Source organism: Bos indicus, chromosome 3, assembly GCF_029378745.1.
Source record: "Bos indicus isolate NIAB-ARS_2022 breed Sahiwal x Tharparkar chromosome 3, NIAB-ARS_B.indTharparkar_mat_pri_1.0, whole genome shotgun sequence".
NCBI lineage: Eukaryota > Metazoa > Chordata > Mammalia > Artiodactyla > Bovidae > Bos > Bos indicus.
In genome coordinates this window covers 32,618,170-32,634,863 of record NC_091762.1, presented here as the reverse complement: position 1 = coordinate 32,634,863, position 16,694 = coordinate 32,618,170, and the positions used below count along the sequence as shown (strand labels likewise).

Below are 16,694 nucleotides of genomic sequence, written 5' to 3'. Positions count from 1 at the left end.
ACAAAAATTCAAAAGTCTTCCTGGTGGTATTTCACAGACAAACAGGTCATTAGAAAACAAATAATTTTAATATATAATAGGGCAATAAAAATCCACCCTATTAAAATTTTTTGAAATTAATATTTCTGGTGATTTGATGCTAAAAACAGTTCTTTCCCATTTACCTGATGGACCTTATATTATTTTTGCTCTATGTAATATTTTTGAAACAAATACCTTTCCACCATTAAACAGAACTTCTGGTATTTATATTTTGAAAAAAATAAGCCAAGCAGAGTTTTCCTTAGATAGGTAATTTGAGAAGCTTCTTTATAATTATATAGGAAAGATTCTGTTTATTCTCTTAATATTCTTTAAGATACCTGGTACTAGTTCTTCTGCTTCTATTAAATGATCTTGGTTTAAAAAAATAATACTAGAAGCTGTTGTCCCTTCTATTTGTTTTGCTTACTGTTTTCCTCTCTTAGTTGTGCTTTAAAAAGTATTCTTAGCTTTTCATGTTACTATTGGTCGTTCTTTGAATATCTTCTTTTTTCTATTTTGTTTTGGTAAATATTATTTCCTTAATGCTAACAGATTAAGTAATAGTCTTTTTCCCCCTTCATATTAGAATTATAATTTTGGCCTTATGACTTTTAAAAGTTAAAAAAAAAAACTTACTAGGAAGTGGTTTCCCAGTGAAATTTTCCAGAATCCTTTACACTTTAGTCTGAAAGGTTTTATTTACAAGGAAAACAGTTTTCCAAAAAAACTTTTACAGTTTAAATGGTATTGGAAAAAAAATAATATTGGGGAGCTGTTCATATTATAGATCATTCTAGCAATACACGGCTGTTGCTGCTGCTGCTGCTGCTAGGTTGCTTCAGTCATGTCCAACTCTGTGCGACCCCATAGATGGCAGCCCACCAGGCTCCCCCGTCCCTAGGATTCTCCAGGCAAGAATACTGGAGTGGGTTGCCATTTCCTCCTCCAATGCATCAAAGTGAAAAGTGAAAGTGAAGTTGCTCAGCCGTGTCCGACTCGTAGACACCCCATGGACTGCAGCCCACCATGCTCCTCCATAATACAAAGCTAGAAGACTGCATTACATTTTGTGCATTGAGTCCCCATATCCAAAAATGTTTCAGTAATATGATAGAAATAGTGAGTCTCTGATAGCAGAGTGCTTTCTGAAAAGCATCTTGCAGCATTGTAAATCCATTTATTCAGTGGTGGTAGTGCTGGCTGTGGGGACAAAATAGTGAGGGATATCCTACACCATTTTTTCAAATTAACTTGGAATATGGAATATATTAAGAAGTACTATAGGCACGTTTTAGAAGCAAAACTGAAGTCATTTTCAGTTGAATTACAACATATTGGCATAGTTATTTGTGAGATTCCGTCCTGGAGTAGAATAATGTGCATAGTTCAGGATGTGTCATTCTTTAGCACTCCTTTACCTTTAGCCTGTGTCTAGTACTTTCTCCAAAGACCTGAAGCTTTATACTCACTGCAGTTGTCTAGATTTATAATTTTTGATAGCTCATTTATTAATATTAAACTTACCAAAGGTTTTTCCACTAGTGTTCTTAATTAAATTAATAGTCAAGATATTGACTCTTTTACCTTCACCTTATCTGTCTATAACAAAGTACCTTCTGTTTATAGAGTGCTTCCTATTAAAATGGTTTTTTTTAATGCATTTTAATTTTACCATCATGAAAAATGTTTTGGAAATACATTTTTTTTCCTCCAGATATATTGTCTTTACTTTTATCAATTGCTAACTTGCATAGATTTTCCTTTGCTTTTAATGTGTGTTGCTTTAACTGATTTGATCATAGAAATGAAATTGTCAGATGTACTTTCTTTTTTCTTTACAAAGTTCAGAGGACGTTCTAAGCTTCAGAAAGAGTTGTTCTTTCTAATTTATTTCCGACTTATTTCAGTTTATTAGTATCTAAACCTGTGTTAGCTGTTGCCTGTTGTATTCTGCCATTTTAGGGAAAATTGTGTTAGAATGTGAGAAGTGTCATGCTAAAACATACAGACATCTTAATGATAGCAAGTTAAAAGCGTATGTCAAATGTTTGTCCCAGATGGTTAGTAGACTGAAAATTAGAAGAGTTTCAGCACTGTGGAGGAACAACATTAATTTCTTTCAAGACTCTTCCACTTATCATTCCATAACCTTGGAAAAGTCACTTACCATATCTGACCAGATTTCCTCATCTATAAATGATGGTAGTAATTCCTACTTCCTAGGATAGTTGTGAAGGTTAAAAAACTAAAGAACATGTTGTGTGCGGACTACAGTGCTTATCATATATACTAAGTGTTCATTATAAGACCTGTGTTAATAACTCCCACTAATTTCCAGGTTTCTTCCAAAATTGATATTGCTATTTTGAGGGGAAGAATATGTCTATGACCTGTTTATTTAACTCTGAGATTATTACTAAATGAGATGAGAGTCCTCTCTTCTAATTTTTCTATTTCCAAAGGTGATAAGGATAGGCTGCCCCTTAAATTTGAGACCTAAACTTTCATTCCTCTTAGAGGACTTGTTCTGTTCTAGCCTTTGCCTGTTTTTCTCTTATTCAAAGTCACTGGATTGTTTTGTTTTAGTTTTCTCAGATATATAACACTTGACTTTAAAATACTCTTAGTTGTCTCTTGGCTATATGTTTAATGTTATTAACATTAAGTTTGTCATGCCCAGTTTGCCCATTATCAAGGGTAGAATTGGAAGGCAGTATGTTGAATTTTTAGGTCAGTCTTCAGTCTACCAATACCAATACAGCCACTAAGTCGAACCTGACTCTTTGCAACTGCATGGACTGCAGCACACTAGGCTTCCCTGTCCTTCACCATCTCCCAAAGTTTCCTCAAACTTATGTCCATTGTTGATGATGCCATCCAATTCTGCTTATGTATAAATTCTCTAGAACATCAGATTCATTTACAAATAATTGCAAGTCTGTAATTAATAACAATCTAATCCCTAACTAGGACTCCAGCCCCCTTCAGTGACTTCTAAGAATACTTCTTTTAAAATAACAACTGACAAGTCAGATTGTACAAATCAGAATTTCTATGACATTGTGAATTTAACCCTAGTGCACATTCTCTGTTAACCAAGCTAGTAGCCAACCCAGTTAAAATCATATTTATTATATGTAGTTTAACAGAAAAATTAACTTCCAAATTAACTGCAAGTACATCTTTGTAATACGCTTGTTATATGTAGAAAAAAACTAGATTAAATTGTCTTATTTCTGATATTAAAAATTCTAGGAAATGATTAACATGCTTATCAATGTTCACAGAATGTCAGTTAAATCCCTTCACATCCCTCAGTTAATGCTGAGTCTTGTTGGAATTCAAACCAAATGCATAAAATGAAACATTCAGAATAGAAATTTCCTTTACAATTAGGTAACTTAAATGATTCAGAGTTGTTGTATCCCTTAATCACTTTTAAAAGCTGTACTTCTCATGTAATAATTGTCCTGATCAGGGAACTTTCTAAGCTGCCTTTCTCTGGTGAGGAAGGCTCCCTAAGATCATCACTCCAACTAGAAATTTTCTATTTCCTGTTGAGAAGTTTAAATTACTCATATTTATTTAGGACACCCTCATATCTTTACCTCTTAATCAGTAGATCACTAGGATGCTGTAAGGAGTGATAGACCAAGGGATTTGCTATGAGTCTCTAAGATTATTTTGACTCAGGACTGCCACACTTGCAGCCTCCCAGTCAGAAAAATGAGAGAGCTGTCTCCACAACTAGTTTGCTTTTTTCTATCTTCTGTGACAACCACCAGGATATTGTTTGTTGTTGGCTTGTTGTAGTAATTTTTTGTGTTCTGACCAGAGCACTCATAGATTTATCCACAGCATTTGGGGAGTTTTCTTTTGTTCTTTGACAAAACCTATCCTAAAATAAAGTAGAAGTAAGAAATTATTAACCAATACCAGTCAAGATATTTAAATACTTTCATGGTTATAGAAAATTGTATTTATTATCATCTAGTCCCCCCCTCTCTGAAACTCTTAGGCTGTGGGACTCTAATCCTACAGATAATGAGATTGGTTTTCCCAGGTCTTTTAAAAAAATCACTGTGGTGTTTTAGGTGGTTTTCTACCCCATAGCCCTTGTACTCTGAAGGGTTTATTTTTTGCTGTAGTTGTGGAGATTGATTTTTTTTTTTTTGCTTTTGTTTTAGAGAAGTAGTTCCAGCACTTGGAAATATTATCACCCGTGTTGTCATTTTGAAGAAAAAATAATAAGCAAGTGGCTATAGAAATGCCAAATTCCTGCCTTTATATAGAATTTTCCCTCTAGATAATTGTCTTTTCTGTATAGCCAAAAAAACATAAGATGAGCCCCCTCCTAATATGTGTCACAGTAAATTCAGCCCATACTGAGAGACTTCTTAGTGGAGGATGAAAAAATGGACTGTCAGGTAACCAATTCTCTTCTAAACAGAATTATTAATCCTTGTTCACTGTTAATTGTTTCTGCCCCGTGTCCCTCTTAGCTTGCTTTTTCTGTCTCTGGGGATAGCCTCACACTGCACTCTTTTTCATTAACAATCAGTGATTAGACTGATAATCATTAGAATGATTAGAGCCACACATCCAGGAGTGGTAATGGGCAGTTCTCATGATTGAGAGTAGGAGGGAGTACAGAGTATTCCGCTAAATCATATAATCACATGGGAAAAAAATATTCTTAACTAATTACCAACTGGTAAGTAAGTTTTCCTTGACTCTCCTTCCTAACATTAAGACATTGTTGATCTAAATTCAGTGATATTATCTGAATGGTTTACAAAATTCTGTCTTCCAAAGTTTCCAAACAGGCTATAAAATCCATTAAAATTTCCCTAGGAATCCAAATTTGGGGCTTTGTAAAGATCATTCATGTTTCCTAATCTCTTACATTCATCCAAGGTACATAGATTAATTGCATGAGGTTCCCTCCATTTTTATTTTGTAATTCTATACTTCTGGCCCTTCCCCTCCCAGAAGGTTACTTCATATATCCAGCAAAATGTTGTAAGATGTCTACCCTCCTCCACCCAAGACAAAGTCGATCATCTTTGACACCTGCTTAGTCTCCTGAGTCTGCTACTGAGTGTAATTCCCCTTATTGGCAACATCACTCACCAGGTCAGCTCTACAGATTCTTTTTAGCCTAATTCAGTCCATTTTTCTTTCCAATAAATGTGTGTATCAAGATAACTACATCACTGTGTTTGCAGCTTAATTCGCTTCTGTTTAAAAAACATTCTTGAGCAATCAAAGATCAGTCTAGTTGCTTATTATGAGCATAAAACTCACATTTCTTAAGCTCACATTATAGATTGTCTGCTTGAAGTATCAATTTTAGAAATGGGGACTCTGTTTTGCTCTAGAATTTGAACCCCCTTGCTGTTGTTGCTGTCCACTTTCTTAGACTGATTTTATTTTATTTTTTTAGTTTATCTTAAAAGATAAATTATTCACTTTGTTTAAAAACTAACATTATAAAAAAGTTATGCAGTGAATAGTTTCTTCTCATCCGCATTTCCCAGCTGTCCAGTTCTCACGCTGCCCTCTCCAGTAGGTACCCACTGTTCTTAGTTTGTAATGTATCCTTCCAGAAATTTGTTATGTAATTATTGGCAAAAGTTAAAATGGAATATTATTTTTCTTCTTTTTTTTACACAAAAAGTAGCATATACCATTTTCTGCAACTTTTTTTTTTCACCTAATATAACTGATATTTTTCCATATCACCAGATAGAGCTGTCCCACTCTTTTTTTAAAAAACTACCTAATAGTCCATTGTATGGAAATGCAATACCATACTTTCTATAACTATTCCCTCATTGAGGGATATTTTTAAAGCTTTGCTACCATAAATAATGCTGTAATAAATAACCTTGTACAGACATTTTGTGTGAGCATACTGTAGGGTAAATCATCAAAACTGAAAGGCATTTGGACCCAATAACCTGAGAAGGACAGTCTCAAGATTATATAAAGTGCTAGTTTATAGAGGGAAAGGAACACCAGTTTATGCTCTACTTCTCAGTCTTTTTGCCCATATTCTTTTTTCAGACTCTCAGGCTTCTAATTTCTACTGCCCTGTTTTTGTACCAGGTTTGTCTCTTCTTGACTGTAAAGATCATTTTCAACAACCTCAAAGCTAATTCTTGACTGCTTTCAGTATCTTCTTTCCGGATGTCTTAGAGTAATTGACCTAATAAGCATAAGAATTTGAAAATTGGGTGAATTTTTTTTTCCACACCCATACCATGGAAGGCATTAAATGAATATAAAGGGCAGTAAGTTTTGCATCTGTGATTTATGTTACTTTAGTAAAAGCTCACCATTTCTTCCATTTGATACTGCAAAGCACTTATTTCAAGATCTCATATACCAGTGCAGTGTAGTCCTCTGCTTGACATTCAAAATTTAATACACACACTTATTTTTTTCTTTTTCTTTTTTTTTGGTGAGAAAGGTTAAGCTATAGTTTCAACCCAACTTCAGAAATTTTCTTTAGAAAGGAGGGGTTTTTATTGCTCTGTGAAATTGATTAAATTAAATGAAAATGCCCTGGATTTTATTTGATTTTGCTCATAACAAATTTTTGACATCTCCTTTTCCCCTTTCCTCAATATTTGAGATTTTTTTTCTATTGTGCATGATAGAGGAATGCTGCTAAGCTTGCAAGTAATTAACTTGAAATTGTTTTGAGTAATTCTGCTTTTTTGGCTTTTTGTACCTAATCAGAATTGATGTGACTGAAGTGCAAATCTTCATAATAATCATGCATTTGCTGGCAGTGATTGGAGGACCACCTTTTTGGCAATCTATGGTAACTCTTCACATTGTGTATCCCACGTAATGCATGTTGTCTTTTGCTTGTGTTTTTCTAATCCAGTATAATCCAGTTAAAAGGTGATATGTTAAATTATTTTGTTCTCTCTGGAGACAAAAAGTCACAGCAACGTTAGGACACAAACTTCTCTTTAGGGCATAGTGAATTTTACTATTTGGAGTTATGTGGTTCAGTAGGTCCATTTCAAGAGTATTTTTAAAGGCTTTAGAATTATTATTTGTTATCCCATTGTATAAGTGAGGGAATAGCAGGTAGTGTATCAAGTTAACCAATGATAAGACTGAATCAGATCTTTTATTCTCTTGCTGAACTACATGAGTCTACTAGTTTCTCCATTATATGCTTAAAGCTGAATAATAAATTTTGGTAGTAAATTAATTCTGACCACAGAACAGAATAAATGCTTATTGAAATCACTGCTATTGGATTGTTTCAACAAGCTGAGACCCTGATTTTCAACCTGACCTGAAATATAGTCATCCCCAAGAAACAAAAGTTCTTTCCCACAAACTTCTGGAGAAAGAATATAATATATATAATACAGGGGGGTCAAGAACACAGGCTAAGGAACCAGACTGCCTGAGTTTTGTACTGGCTTCACTGCCTACTGAGTGAACTTGATCTGTTATTCAACTCTCTGTGGCTTAGTTTTCTCCTCTTATAAAATGAGGACAATAATAGTACCTGTCTGATAAGGTTATTTTGTGGATTAAATGAGTATGTGTAAAGCACTCAGGAACAGTCCATCAAATGATAAGCCCTCAAGAGAAGTTGTGGCTGCTCTTACAATTGGAATTTTTCCTACTCCTAAACAAACACAGTTCTTAAAAGTCAGATTAATATTTAAGTATAAGGGAAATTTACTGAGCAAAATTTTCCCTTTACCTAACTCATTTAATGATGGTGAATTTGATACTCAAGGAAGTATAATTAACATGTTTCCTTAAGTATTTATTACCAGAAATGCGTCATGCCTTTTGTTGACGGGATAGCCTTGTGAGGAGGGAAATGAAGGAATAAAAATAATCGTTAGTCAACCAGGAAAATTCTGAAACTGTTCATACATAGTATCATTCAAAGTCACATCTTTTTTACACATTAGTCTCAAATGCCAGTACTGTCTCTAGTGAAATCCAAGATCTATAGATATATAAACATGTCCTATATTTATGTATCTCTCTATAGATCTTGGATTTCACTATAATGTTATTTCTTTTGCTGTCTTGTAGGCTAAATAGTTAAACAGTTATAAGTAGCTATAAAAATATTAAATAGGTAATAGTTTTAAACAGTTTGGCTGTAGAAGGAAAGAAAAAGTAGTCTTCTCCTGAAACTATTTTATAAAGCCTAAAGCTTGCCTCTCACTTAATTTTTTTTTTATCTCTTGATGATGATATTTTTTTCATAGGCTTTGTGTTTTATACCAAAATATATCCCCCTCCAAAATTACTTTGCATCTCTTATACACATATAAATTACTTGTAGTGTTTCAACATATCAATAGCAAAAAATAGAATATCTGGCTTAATTGTCTAGAAACAAGTCAACATCAGGTATATATACCTAATTATCCGTATCAGCATGGAAGTACGGAAAGCATTGTTGTCAATGTAGTTGTGTATTCACGCAGGCTATACACATATCCTTAATTTTTAGGTGATACCTGGCAGTAAATTTGCTTCAAGTAAACATGTTCCCTTTATTAGGATTTATACACAGAATCTGTTACATGTGCATAACAGAAATTATTTTTCTTTAAAAGGATCAAATGTTTTGTCCTGTCTTTATTGACAAGATATATACAATCATTCTTTTTTATTATATGTTTAAAGAAGTAATCTGAGGAACTCTCAGACCCAAGACTGAATTGGAGGTCCCAGATCCAGCAGTTCAATTCCAGAATTAGTGAGGTTAGATTGCAATAAGGAAACAGATTCCCAGACCCATGTCTTATTATTAGTATCATTGGTTCTACTGTTACCATCATTAAACTAAAAGGAAAGGACTTGCCCTCTCTGGTGATATTCAGAGGCTTAGAGAAATATTTGTGTTCTTTGAGCAGTTTTCAGTACAGATTCCCATAATTGACTTCAACCACTCTATTTCTTTTTTCTTTATACATGACCCCATGAGCTCATGGCTGAAAAAGGTGTTTTGAAATGCATTGTCTTAGTTCAGGAAAGACTATACTTCCAGTGCTCTTACTTGTGTGCCAAAATGGAGAGGAGATATTTATTTAGGGCCCAGGAATGAATTTTTTGTCTCTTTTGAGCCTGAGGACATAAAATGGAAATTGCCTTCCAAATCCTCATTTAAAGACTTTTATTGATATTTAAGAAAGCAGCTTTATGGTGAAAACAAATAAAAATAGTGCAAATGTCTTCTTAAAGCTGATTTTAGAAGATCAGCTGTTTTGCAAAGGTAAGTGATTTCCATCTACTGCTTATTAATCACCTACTTTTTGCTTTTTTTTTTTCCTTCAAAGAGATTTTGTTTGTTTGTTTTGCCAGAGGTTGTAGTTAGTTTTTGTTTGTTTAGGTTGGTTAGGATTTGTGTGTGTGTGGTTTGTGTTTCTTTCCCCCCCATGTTTTAAGAAAAGAAATTATTCTCATGCACAAAAGTTACTACATAGTTTATACATTGCAAGAAACAAGACATTTTTTGTGTGTATTGCTTCTCCAAAAGACTATATCCTTTTGGGTTGTCTTGGAGCTATCTTCTATCATATATATCAGTATATCATATATATCATATATTGAAAAAAGGAATATTACTTTGGAAAGGATCCACATAAAATCCCCTGCTGGTTACTTTCACTGACAGTCGATTCTTTAAGTAGCAGTTGATGTGTGTTAAATAAATGTATGTTAAAACAGGAGACACCTTCTAGAATCCAGTTTAAGCAAATTGTGGGTGTTATTACAGGTGAGGGGCTTTATAGGAGAAGAGCTTCCCAGGTGGCACAGTTGGTAAAGAATCCACCTACCAATGCAGGAGACACAAGAGATAGAGTTTCGATCCCTGGGTCAGGAAGATTTCCCCCAGAGGAGGAAATGGCAACACACTTCAGTATTCTTGCCTGGAAAAGTGCCATGGACAGAGGAGTCTGGCAGTCCACAGTCCACAGGGTCACAAAGAGTCGGACATGACTGAGCGTACACACAAACATTACAGGTGCAGTTTCAGAATTCTTACTGTTAAACTGCAAGACATCAGGAATGCCTTTATACTTAAGTAAATCAGACATTCAGTTCAGTCACTCAGTCATGTCCGACTCTTTGCAGCCCCACGGACTGCAGCACACCAATCCATCACCAACTCCTGGAGTTTATACTCAAACTCATCTCCATTGAGTCTGTGATGCCACCCAACCATCTCATCCTCTGTAGTCCCCTTCTCCTCCTGCTTTCAATCTTTCCCAGCATGAGGCTCTTTTCAAATGAGTCAGCTTTTTGCATCAGGTGGCCAAAGTATTAGAGTTTCAGCTTCAACATCAGTCCCTCCAATGAACACTCAGGACCAATCTCCTTTAGGATGGACTTGTTGGATCTCTTTGCAGTCCAATGGGCTTTCAAGAGTCTTCTCCAACACCACATCAAAAGCATCAATTCTTTGGCACTCAGCTTTCTTTATAGTCCAACTCTCACAGCCATACATGACTACTGGAAAAACCATAGCTTTGACTAGATGGACCTTTTTTGGCAAAGTAATGTCTCTGCTTTTTAAAATGCTGTCTAGGTTGGTCATAACTTACAAACAGACATATCCATATTCTTTGTAAGAAAGTATCTAATCTCAAAATTATACTTTCTGCTGAAATTTACAAAGCCTATAAGAGTATTTTATTAGTAATTGATATTTTGCTTTAATCCGAGCAATTCAACCAAAACCTGTGTCTGTTACAATCTGTAAACCTGAGAGTTTAAGATTTTTTTCATCTCTGGAAAATGAATTACATTAGATTGATATTATTTGGTTGTATAATTTATGGCATGAGTCCAAAGGATTTTGGGCTTCCCTGGTGGCTCAGTGGTAAAGAATTTGCCTACCAAGCAGGAGTCAGGGGTTAGATCCCTGGGTCGGGAAGACCCTTTGGAGAAGGAAATGGCAACCCACTCCACTATTCTTGCCTGGAGAATCCCATGGGCAGAGCAGCCTGGTGGGCCACAGTCCGTGCGATTGCAGAATCAGACACAACTTAACAACAACCAGACTAAGCAACAACTTGAGGATTTCACCCTAGCTATAGAGCAGACACTGTGACCCAAGTGAGTTTGTATTCTTTCCAGCCTCAAAGACTGAGGACACTCTGAGTAGGCCTGAGATGAAGGTGTTTTTAATACAGCTTTCTGTCAGTGTCTACAACGTGGATGCACTTTGATCACCTTGAATACATTCCAGGAAGATGAGGACAGAAGGAGAAAGGTTGAGAAAGACAGAACGTGTCCACCCGCCTTGATCTTGAGTGAGGTGAAAGTGACAACTCTTGTAGTGCTTTTGATAGGTGCTTCAGTTGGGCTGATCTTTAAGGAATCACGTGGTAGGACTTGGGATTCCTTTGACTTCAGGTTTTCCTTCACGTTGCCTCAGGTTTTCTTATAGCTAACTTCCTTTTTCCTTCTTAATGAGGGGGCAAGACGTGTCTGCATAGTATCTCAAAAAAGTTCTACATGGAGAGTAAGAGAAAGGGAGCACATCTTAATCTATTTGACAAGTTTATATTGAGCACCTACAATATGCAGGGTTCTAGAGAATATAAAAATCAATTTAAGCATAAACCTACATTCAGGAGTGAATGTTTTGGTGTATATAGCTATCATATATGACAGAAGTGAAGAGGGCCCTAAGAATGTTTATGATTCTTTGCCCCTAAGTCTGTAGCTTGGTTTGTGGTCCAAGCTTTGCCTGGCTTTTCTAATGTTGCTGTTTGTTCTTTCAAAGAGCAAAAACTTCCATGATCCTAAACCATTTTCATCAAATTTTAAATACAGTTGTGATGCTCTTCAGTTCAATTGTGGCACAAATTACTGCTACACTCTCATTTAGTTGTGGCACTAAGTCACTGGCACTCATTTAGTACCCTGGCCCTAATAAAGGCATGCCCTGTAATGGATTAATGGTTTGCTTCCTTTGAAATCTGAACGAGTATAGTATTTCCTCCTTAGCCAGGCAGGTCCTTTGTCTGGAGGGAAAGGGGAACTAGCCAGAGTATTGAATTTCAGCCAGGTGCATCAAATTTAGATTGTGATATCTTTAGTTTTCTGAATGAGAGCAAAAAAAAAAAAAGAAGAAGAAATCTCTTGGAGTTCAGAGCACCCTGTGGTGTTGATTTTCTCCTTTATTGAAAACAAACTTTGAATTTGAACTGTAAGGGTTTGGAGATCAATTAGAGAAAGAAGGGGACAATTTAAGGTGCTCCATAAAGTTCTGGGCTTAATTTTTTAAGTTGACGTATTTCATTTTAGAAAATTAAACACTGCCACAGTACAACTTGAAATTTGAATAGTTGATTTTCCCCTGTTTTTTAGACTACAGTTTTGTAGGAGGTCCTAGAGTTGCTTAAATAAACTGAGTTCGTGAGAGTTTTAAAGAAACAGAGTATCTAAATGTTTAATTTTGTATCTGTCAATCTTCATGTGGTTTTAAACACAAAAAGAATGGGCAATGTCACATTTCTTTATTTGATTTTTAAAATATAGGCAGATGGCAGCCCTGAAAAGTATAAACAGCCCTGATTAAAATGTCTTCATTGTAAGAACTCATTAAACCTATTAAACCGTTGTTTTGGAATGATTCCTGTTGGAAAACCATTGCTTTTGGAATCTTACTCCTAGAGCCATTGTGTTTCTCTTAATAGAACGTATCATTTTACTATTGCTTTCTTTTCCTTCCATACTGGACAAAATTGGAGACTTCAAAAAAGCTAAAAAGAGAAGTGTAAAAAGGAAATTTTAAATGATTTTTAAGATTTAGTACAAGTGTGTTTTGTTTTAAATGAGGTTATTGTGTTTGCAAGGTTAGATACATGATCTCAATCTACCCAGCACTGCCCACCCCCCACACCCCCCCCCCGCCCCCCGCCCTTACTTTAGGTAAATTGATTCATATTTTCAGTACAATACAAAAATTTATTACTTACCTCTGGAAAGTAAACTTGTATGTTAAAATTTTGGATACACAGTTATAGAGCTGTACCTGCTTGGGTGTGTGTCAAATATTTTTCCTCCTGTCCCTGAGTTTTCTGTCCTCCAGTGAGAACCTCTTGACATCAATATGGGAGCTGTTTTTACTTTTATGTGAATCTACAATTTGAGATTGTCAGAAGCTTCTTGAATATGAATGCTTTCTTAGTTGCTCTCTGCTTTTGCTAGCATCTTATATCCCAACAGTTTGAACTTTTTGGAACTTTTGTCTTCCATTCTCAAGTTTGGAGATTTTTTTTTAATTCTTGTTGCACATACTTCTAGTCCTTTATACTCTATGCTTTTCTCATAACAATTAATAACTAGTTACAGATTTATCAGTAGAGTTCAAAAAATGCACAAAGAAAAAGGCAAAGCACACTTCCTGTATAAAAAGGCTGGAAGATAACCTGATTCAGTGTTGCCAGACTTCTGGGATGTATTAGGTGAACTTAGCTATGACACAGACTAATAAAGTTGAATCAGTTTTTAAGTTGTATCAGAAGTAAGATTAATTTTTATTAATTTGTTATTAACAAATCTCTCATTTGTTGAGACTTGTTATGTTGTTTATAACGGAAAGGCTAGGGAAAGTTCCATCAGTTTGAGTATTTACAAAGTATAGAAGGAATGGAGAATATATCAGAATATGAATCAAATATATGTTTTGTTATTTTAATCTGTATATGTGTGTGTGTGTGTGTGTGTATATATATTAATTGCTCTCTCTCTCTCTACCTATTGAAGATTCCAGTGCTGAATATTCAAATGAAACTTTTTCCTGCGCTTTGTACTGTAGCAGGGACCATATTTTCCTGTACAAATTACTTCCGTGTAATCTTCACAGGTGGTGTTGGAAAAAATGGATCAACGATAGCAGTAAGTATTTCTTAAGTTTTCCGGTGATTGTCTGTGCTCAAAGTTACTTTTGTAATCTCTGTACTTGGACTTAGTTTTGTAATTGCTTTGTTTTTCATTTGAGTTGTTATTTGAATTAATTAAAAATCACTTTTTAATTGAGAATTTGCACTTAGCGTTAAAGAAAAAAGTAGCGTCTGAAACTTGTTTTATTTACACATGTAAAGATTTATATGTTCATATTTGCATATTTTTGTGCATGCACATATACTCACACACACACAAGAGTGCAATCTGCTTTGTAAAATATGTCTAGCCTCTTTACATAAAATCAGTTTATGCCTAACCAGTCCACACTGCTACTTTTTCCTAGCACTTCTGGTATTCAGTTATAAAATTGCTGGCTTTCAGACACCATGAGGTTCTTAGAAGTTTGCGTTGCTCTGTCTTACATCAAGCAGATCCATACAGTATCTGATCGGTATAGAATACCACTAATTCCTCACTTCTCTTTACTCTAAACAGGGAACAAGTGTCCTTTCTCCTTTCCTCCATATTGGATCAGTAATTACATTAGCTGCAATGATCTATAAGAAGTCAGCAGTTCAGCTTTTCGAAAAGCATCCCTGTCTTTATATATTGACATTTGGTTTTGTATCTGCCAAAATCACCAATAAGCTTGTGGTAAGCACCAGTTTTGTTTTTAACTTTCTTCTTATTTTGGTTTTATAGCCAGAGTTTTTATTTCACAGTTTGTTAAGCAATTCTAGAGTTTGCTCTCCTCCCGTGAAAATCTCTTGACATCAACATAGGAGCTGTTTTCACTCTTACATGAAGTTACAATTTGAGATTAACAGAAGCTCCTAAAACCTCTGCAGCTCTTCTATCCACAGGTTAATTTGATTATTTAGTTTGTCTCTATTCTTCATTCTCATTCTGTACACTTAAGGCTCCTTGTGAAGAGCTTTTAGGGGGGGATTTAGTTGTCATGGTACATACCTTCACTGTATAGCTCTCAAACCCACTCTGTGCTGTCATCTTAGTTTTGAACATTGAGTAGATACTGCTAAAGGATTCTTGCAACATGATATTTGATCACAATACTGATTACTGTGTAGCTCACAATTGCTGTAAAATGAAAATGGCTGCCTACATCACTGATTCTCTTTTATTCATAGGTGGCACACATGACTAAAAGTGAGATGCATTTACATGACACAGCATTCATAGGTCCAGCACTTTTGTTTCTGGACCAGTATTTTAACAGCTTTATTGATGAATATATTGTACTTTGGATAGCCCTGGTAAGTTTTGTACCGTGTTCTATTTCATGATTTGGAGGCTGCTTGTTTTCTTGTTTCAGTGGGCCAGTCCTGAGAAATAGATCATATAATGATTTAGGGACTTCCCTGGTTATCCAGTGGTTAAAACTCCACCTTCCAAAATGAGGACCTTGGGTTCTATTCCTGATCAGGGAACTAAGATCCCACATGACATGGGGTGTGGCCAAAAATTTTTTTTAATTGTAATGATTTAGAATACCAGAAAACATGGGACTTCATGAGAGTTCCTTGTGACTTTGTCTTTAGTCATTCTTTTGTATTCTTATTAGTCCTGCCTACATCCTGGCTCATAAATTCCGTATTTCAGTAGTTGGCAGACTATACTGTGTGGGCCAGTGGCCAGGTTTTGTAAATAAAGTTTTCTTGAAACATAGTTATGGCCTGTCATTTATGTCTTGTCTGTGGTTGCTTTTATGCTTCAGAGGCAGAGTTGAACAGTGTGACAAAGTATGGTCCACAAAACATAAAATATTCACTGAGTTTGTTGCTCCTTGGTATAAAGGAGATCTGTGGGGAAATTGAGTTACTAAATTGTATGGAATTGAAGATGAATTTCAGGAGAAGAGAAAGTCAGAAGCCTCTCCAGCTTTAGGGATGGCCTGAGCAGGTGCTGAGAATCTAATAATCTCTCTTTTTTTTTTGTATTTTCCAGGTCTTCTCTTTCTTTGATTTGATTCGCTACTGTGTCAGTGTTTGCAATCAGATTGCGTCTCACCTGCATATACATGTCTTCAGAATCAAGGTCTCCACAGCTCATTCTAATCATCATTAATGATGTAACGATGTTACATAGGAAGCTCATGTTTTCTGCGGGAAAGAATCTGAACATATTGAGGCGAATGGGGAGGTTAAAAACAAGAATAATTTATAATAATCAATGTTGTATAACTTTTATTCTTTGTTATTGATAACACTTCTTAACTATCCCTGTGTGAGAATGGGAATTTCAAGTTCCATCCTGTAAATGTACGTGTTGTCATGCAGGGTTGGCCCAAGAAAGCATGCAAGAAAAAATACCATGTGTTTGTAATTATCCTGGATTCAGAGTAAAATCGTCATGGGGAACAGATCCCCAGTGGTGGAGATTTCTAATGTAGAATATTTGCAGGCCAAAATTCATTGCTTTATAATTTTAACAAATCATCATCTTTTTAGTGACATCCTTGTTTAGTATCTTCTAAAGCTTTCTTTACTAAGGAGCTCAGCTTGTGGCACAGATATATCCTACTAGCTTATGAGGTGGAACTTGATAAAGATTTTGAATTTGGATTGAAAAGTTTCCTATCTTTATGTTGTTGAGAAAGTCATTTTTTTATTGCTCAAGATATGGTATATCTCATGGGCTTGGGAAATCCTGTTAGCATGCATAATAATGTGGTAACTTTGTCGATCCATTTTATTTTTTTAAATAAACATATGATCTGAAAACCA

At 35.3% G+C, this 16,694-nt stretch overlaps 1 protein-coding gene across 2 annotated transcripts in view; it reads left to right on the top strand.

Annotated features, from left to right (window-relative positions):
* The window catches only part of CEPT1 (choline/ethanolamine phosphotransferase 1), a 36,483-nt gene extending 19,789 nt beyond the window's left edge, over nt 1-16,694 (top strand). Inside the window, exons 5-9 of one of the 2 annotated variants that reach the window (XM_019956864.2) lie at nt 6,772-6,856; nt 13,810-13,941; nt 14,446-14,604; nt 15,099-15,224; nt 15,916-16,694. In XM_019956864.2, the coding sequence (XP_019812423.1) occupies nt 6,772-6,856; nt 13,810-13,941; nt 14,446-14,604; nt 15,099-15,224; nt 15,916-16,035 (622 nt within the window). In that variant the 3' untranslated portion in view covers nt 16,036-16,694. The remainder of the gene's footprint in view (nt 1-6,771; nt 6,857-13,809; nt 13,942-14,445; nt 14,605-15,098; nt 15,225-15,915) is intronic. The other variant, XM_019956865.2, reaches the window with a different exon arrangement.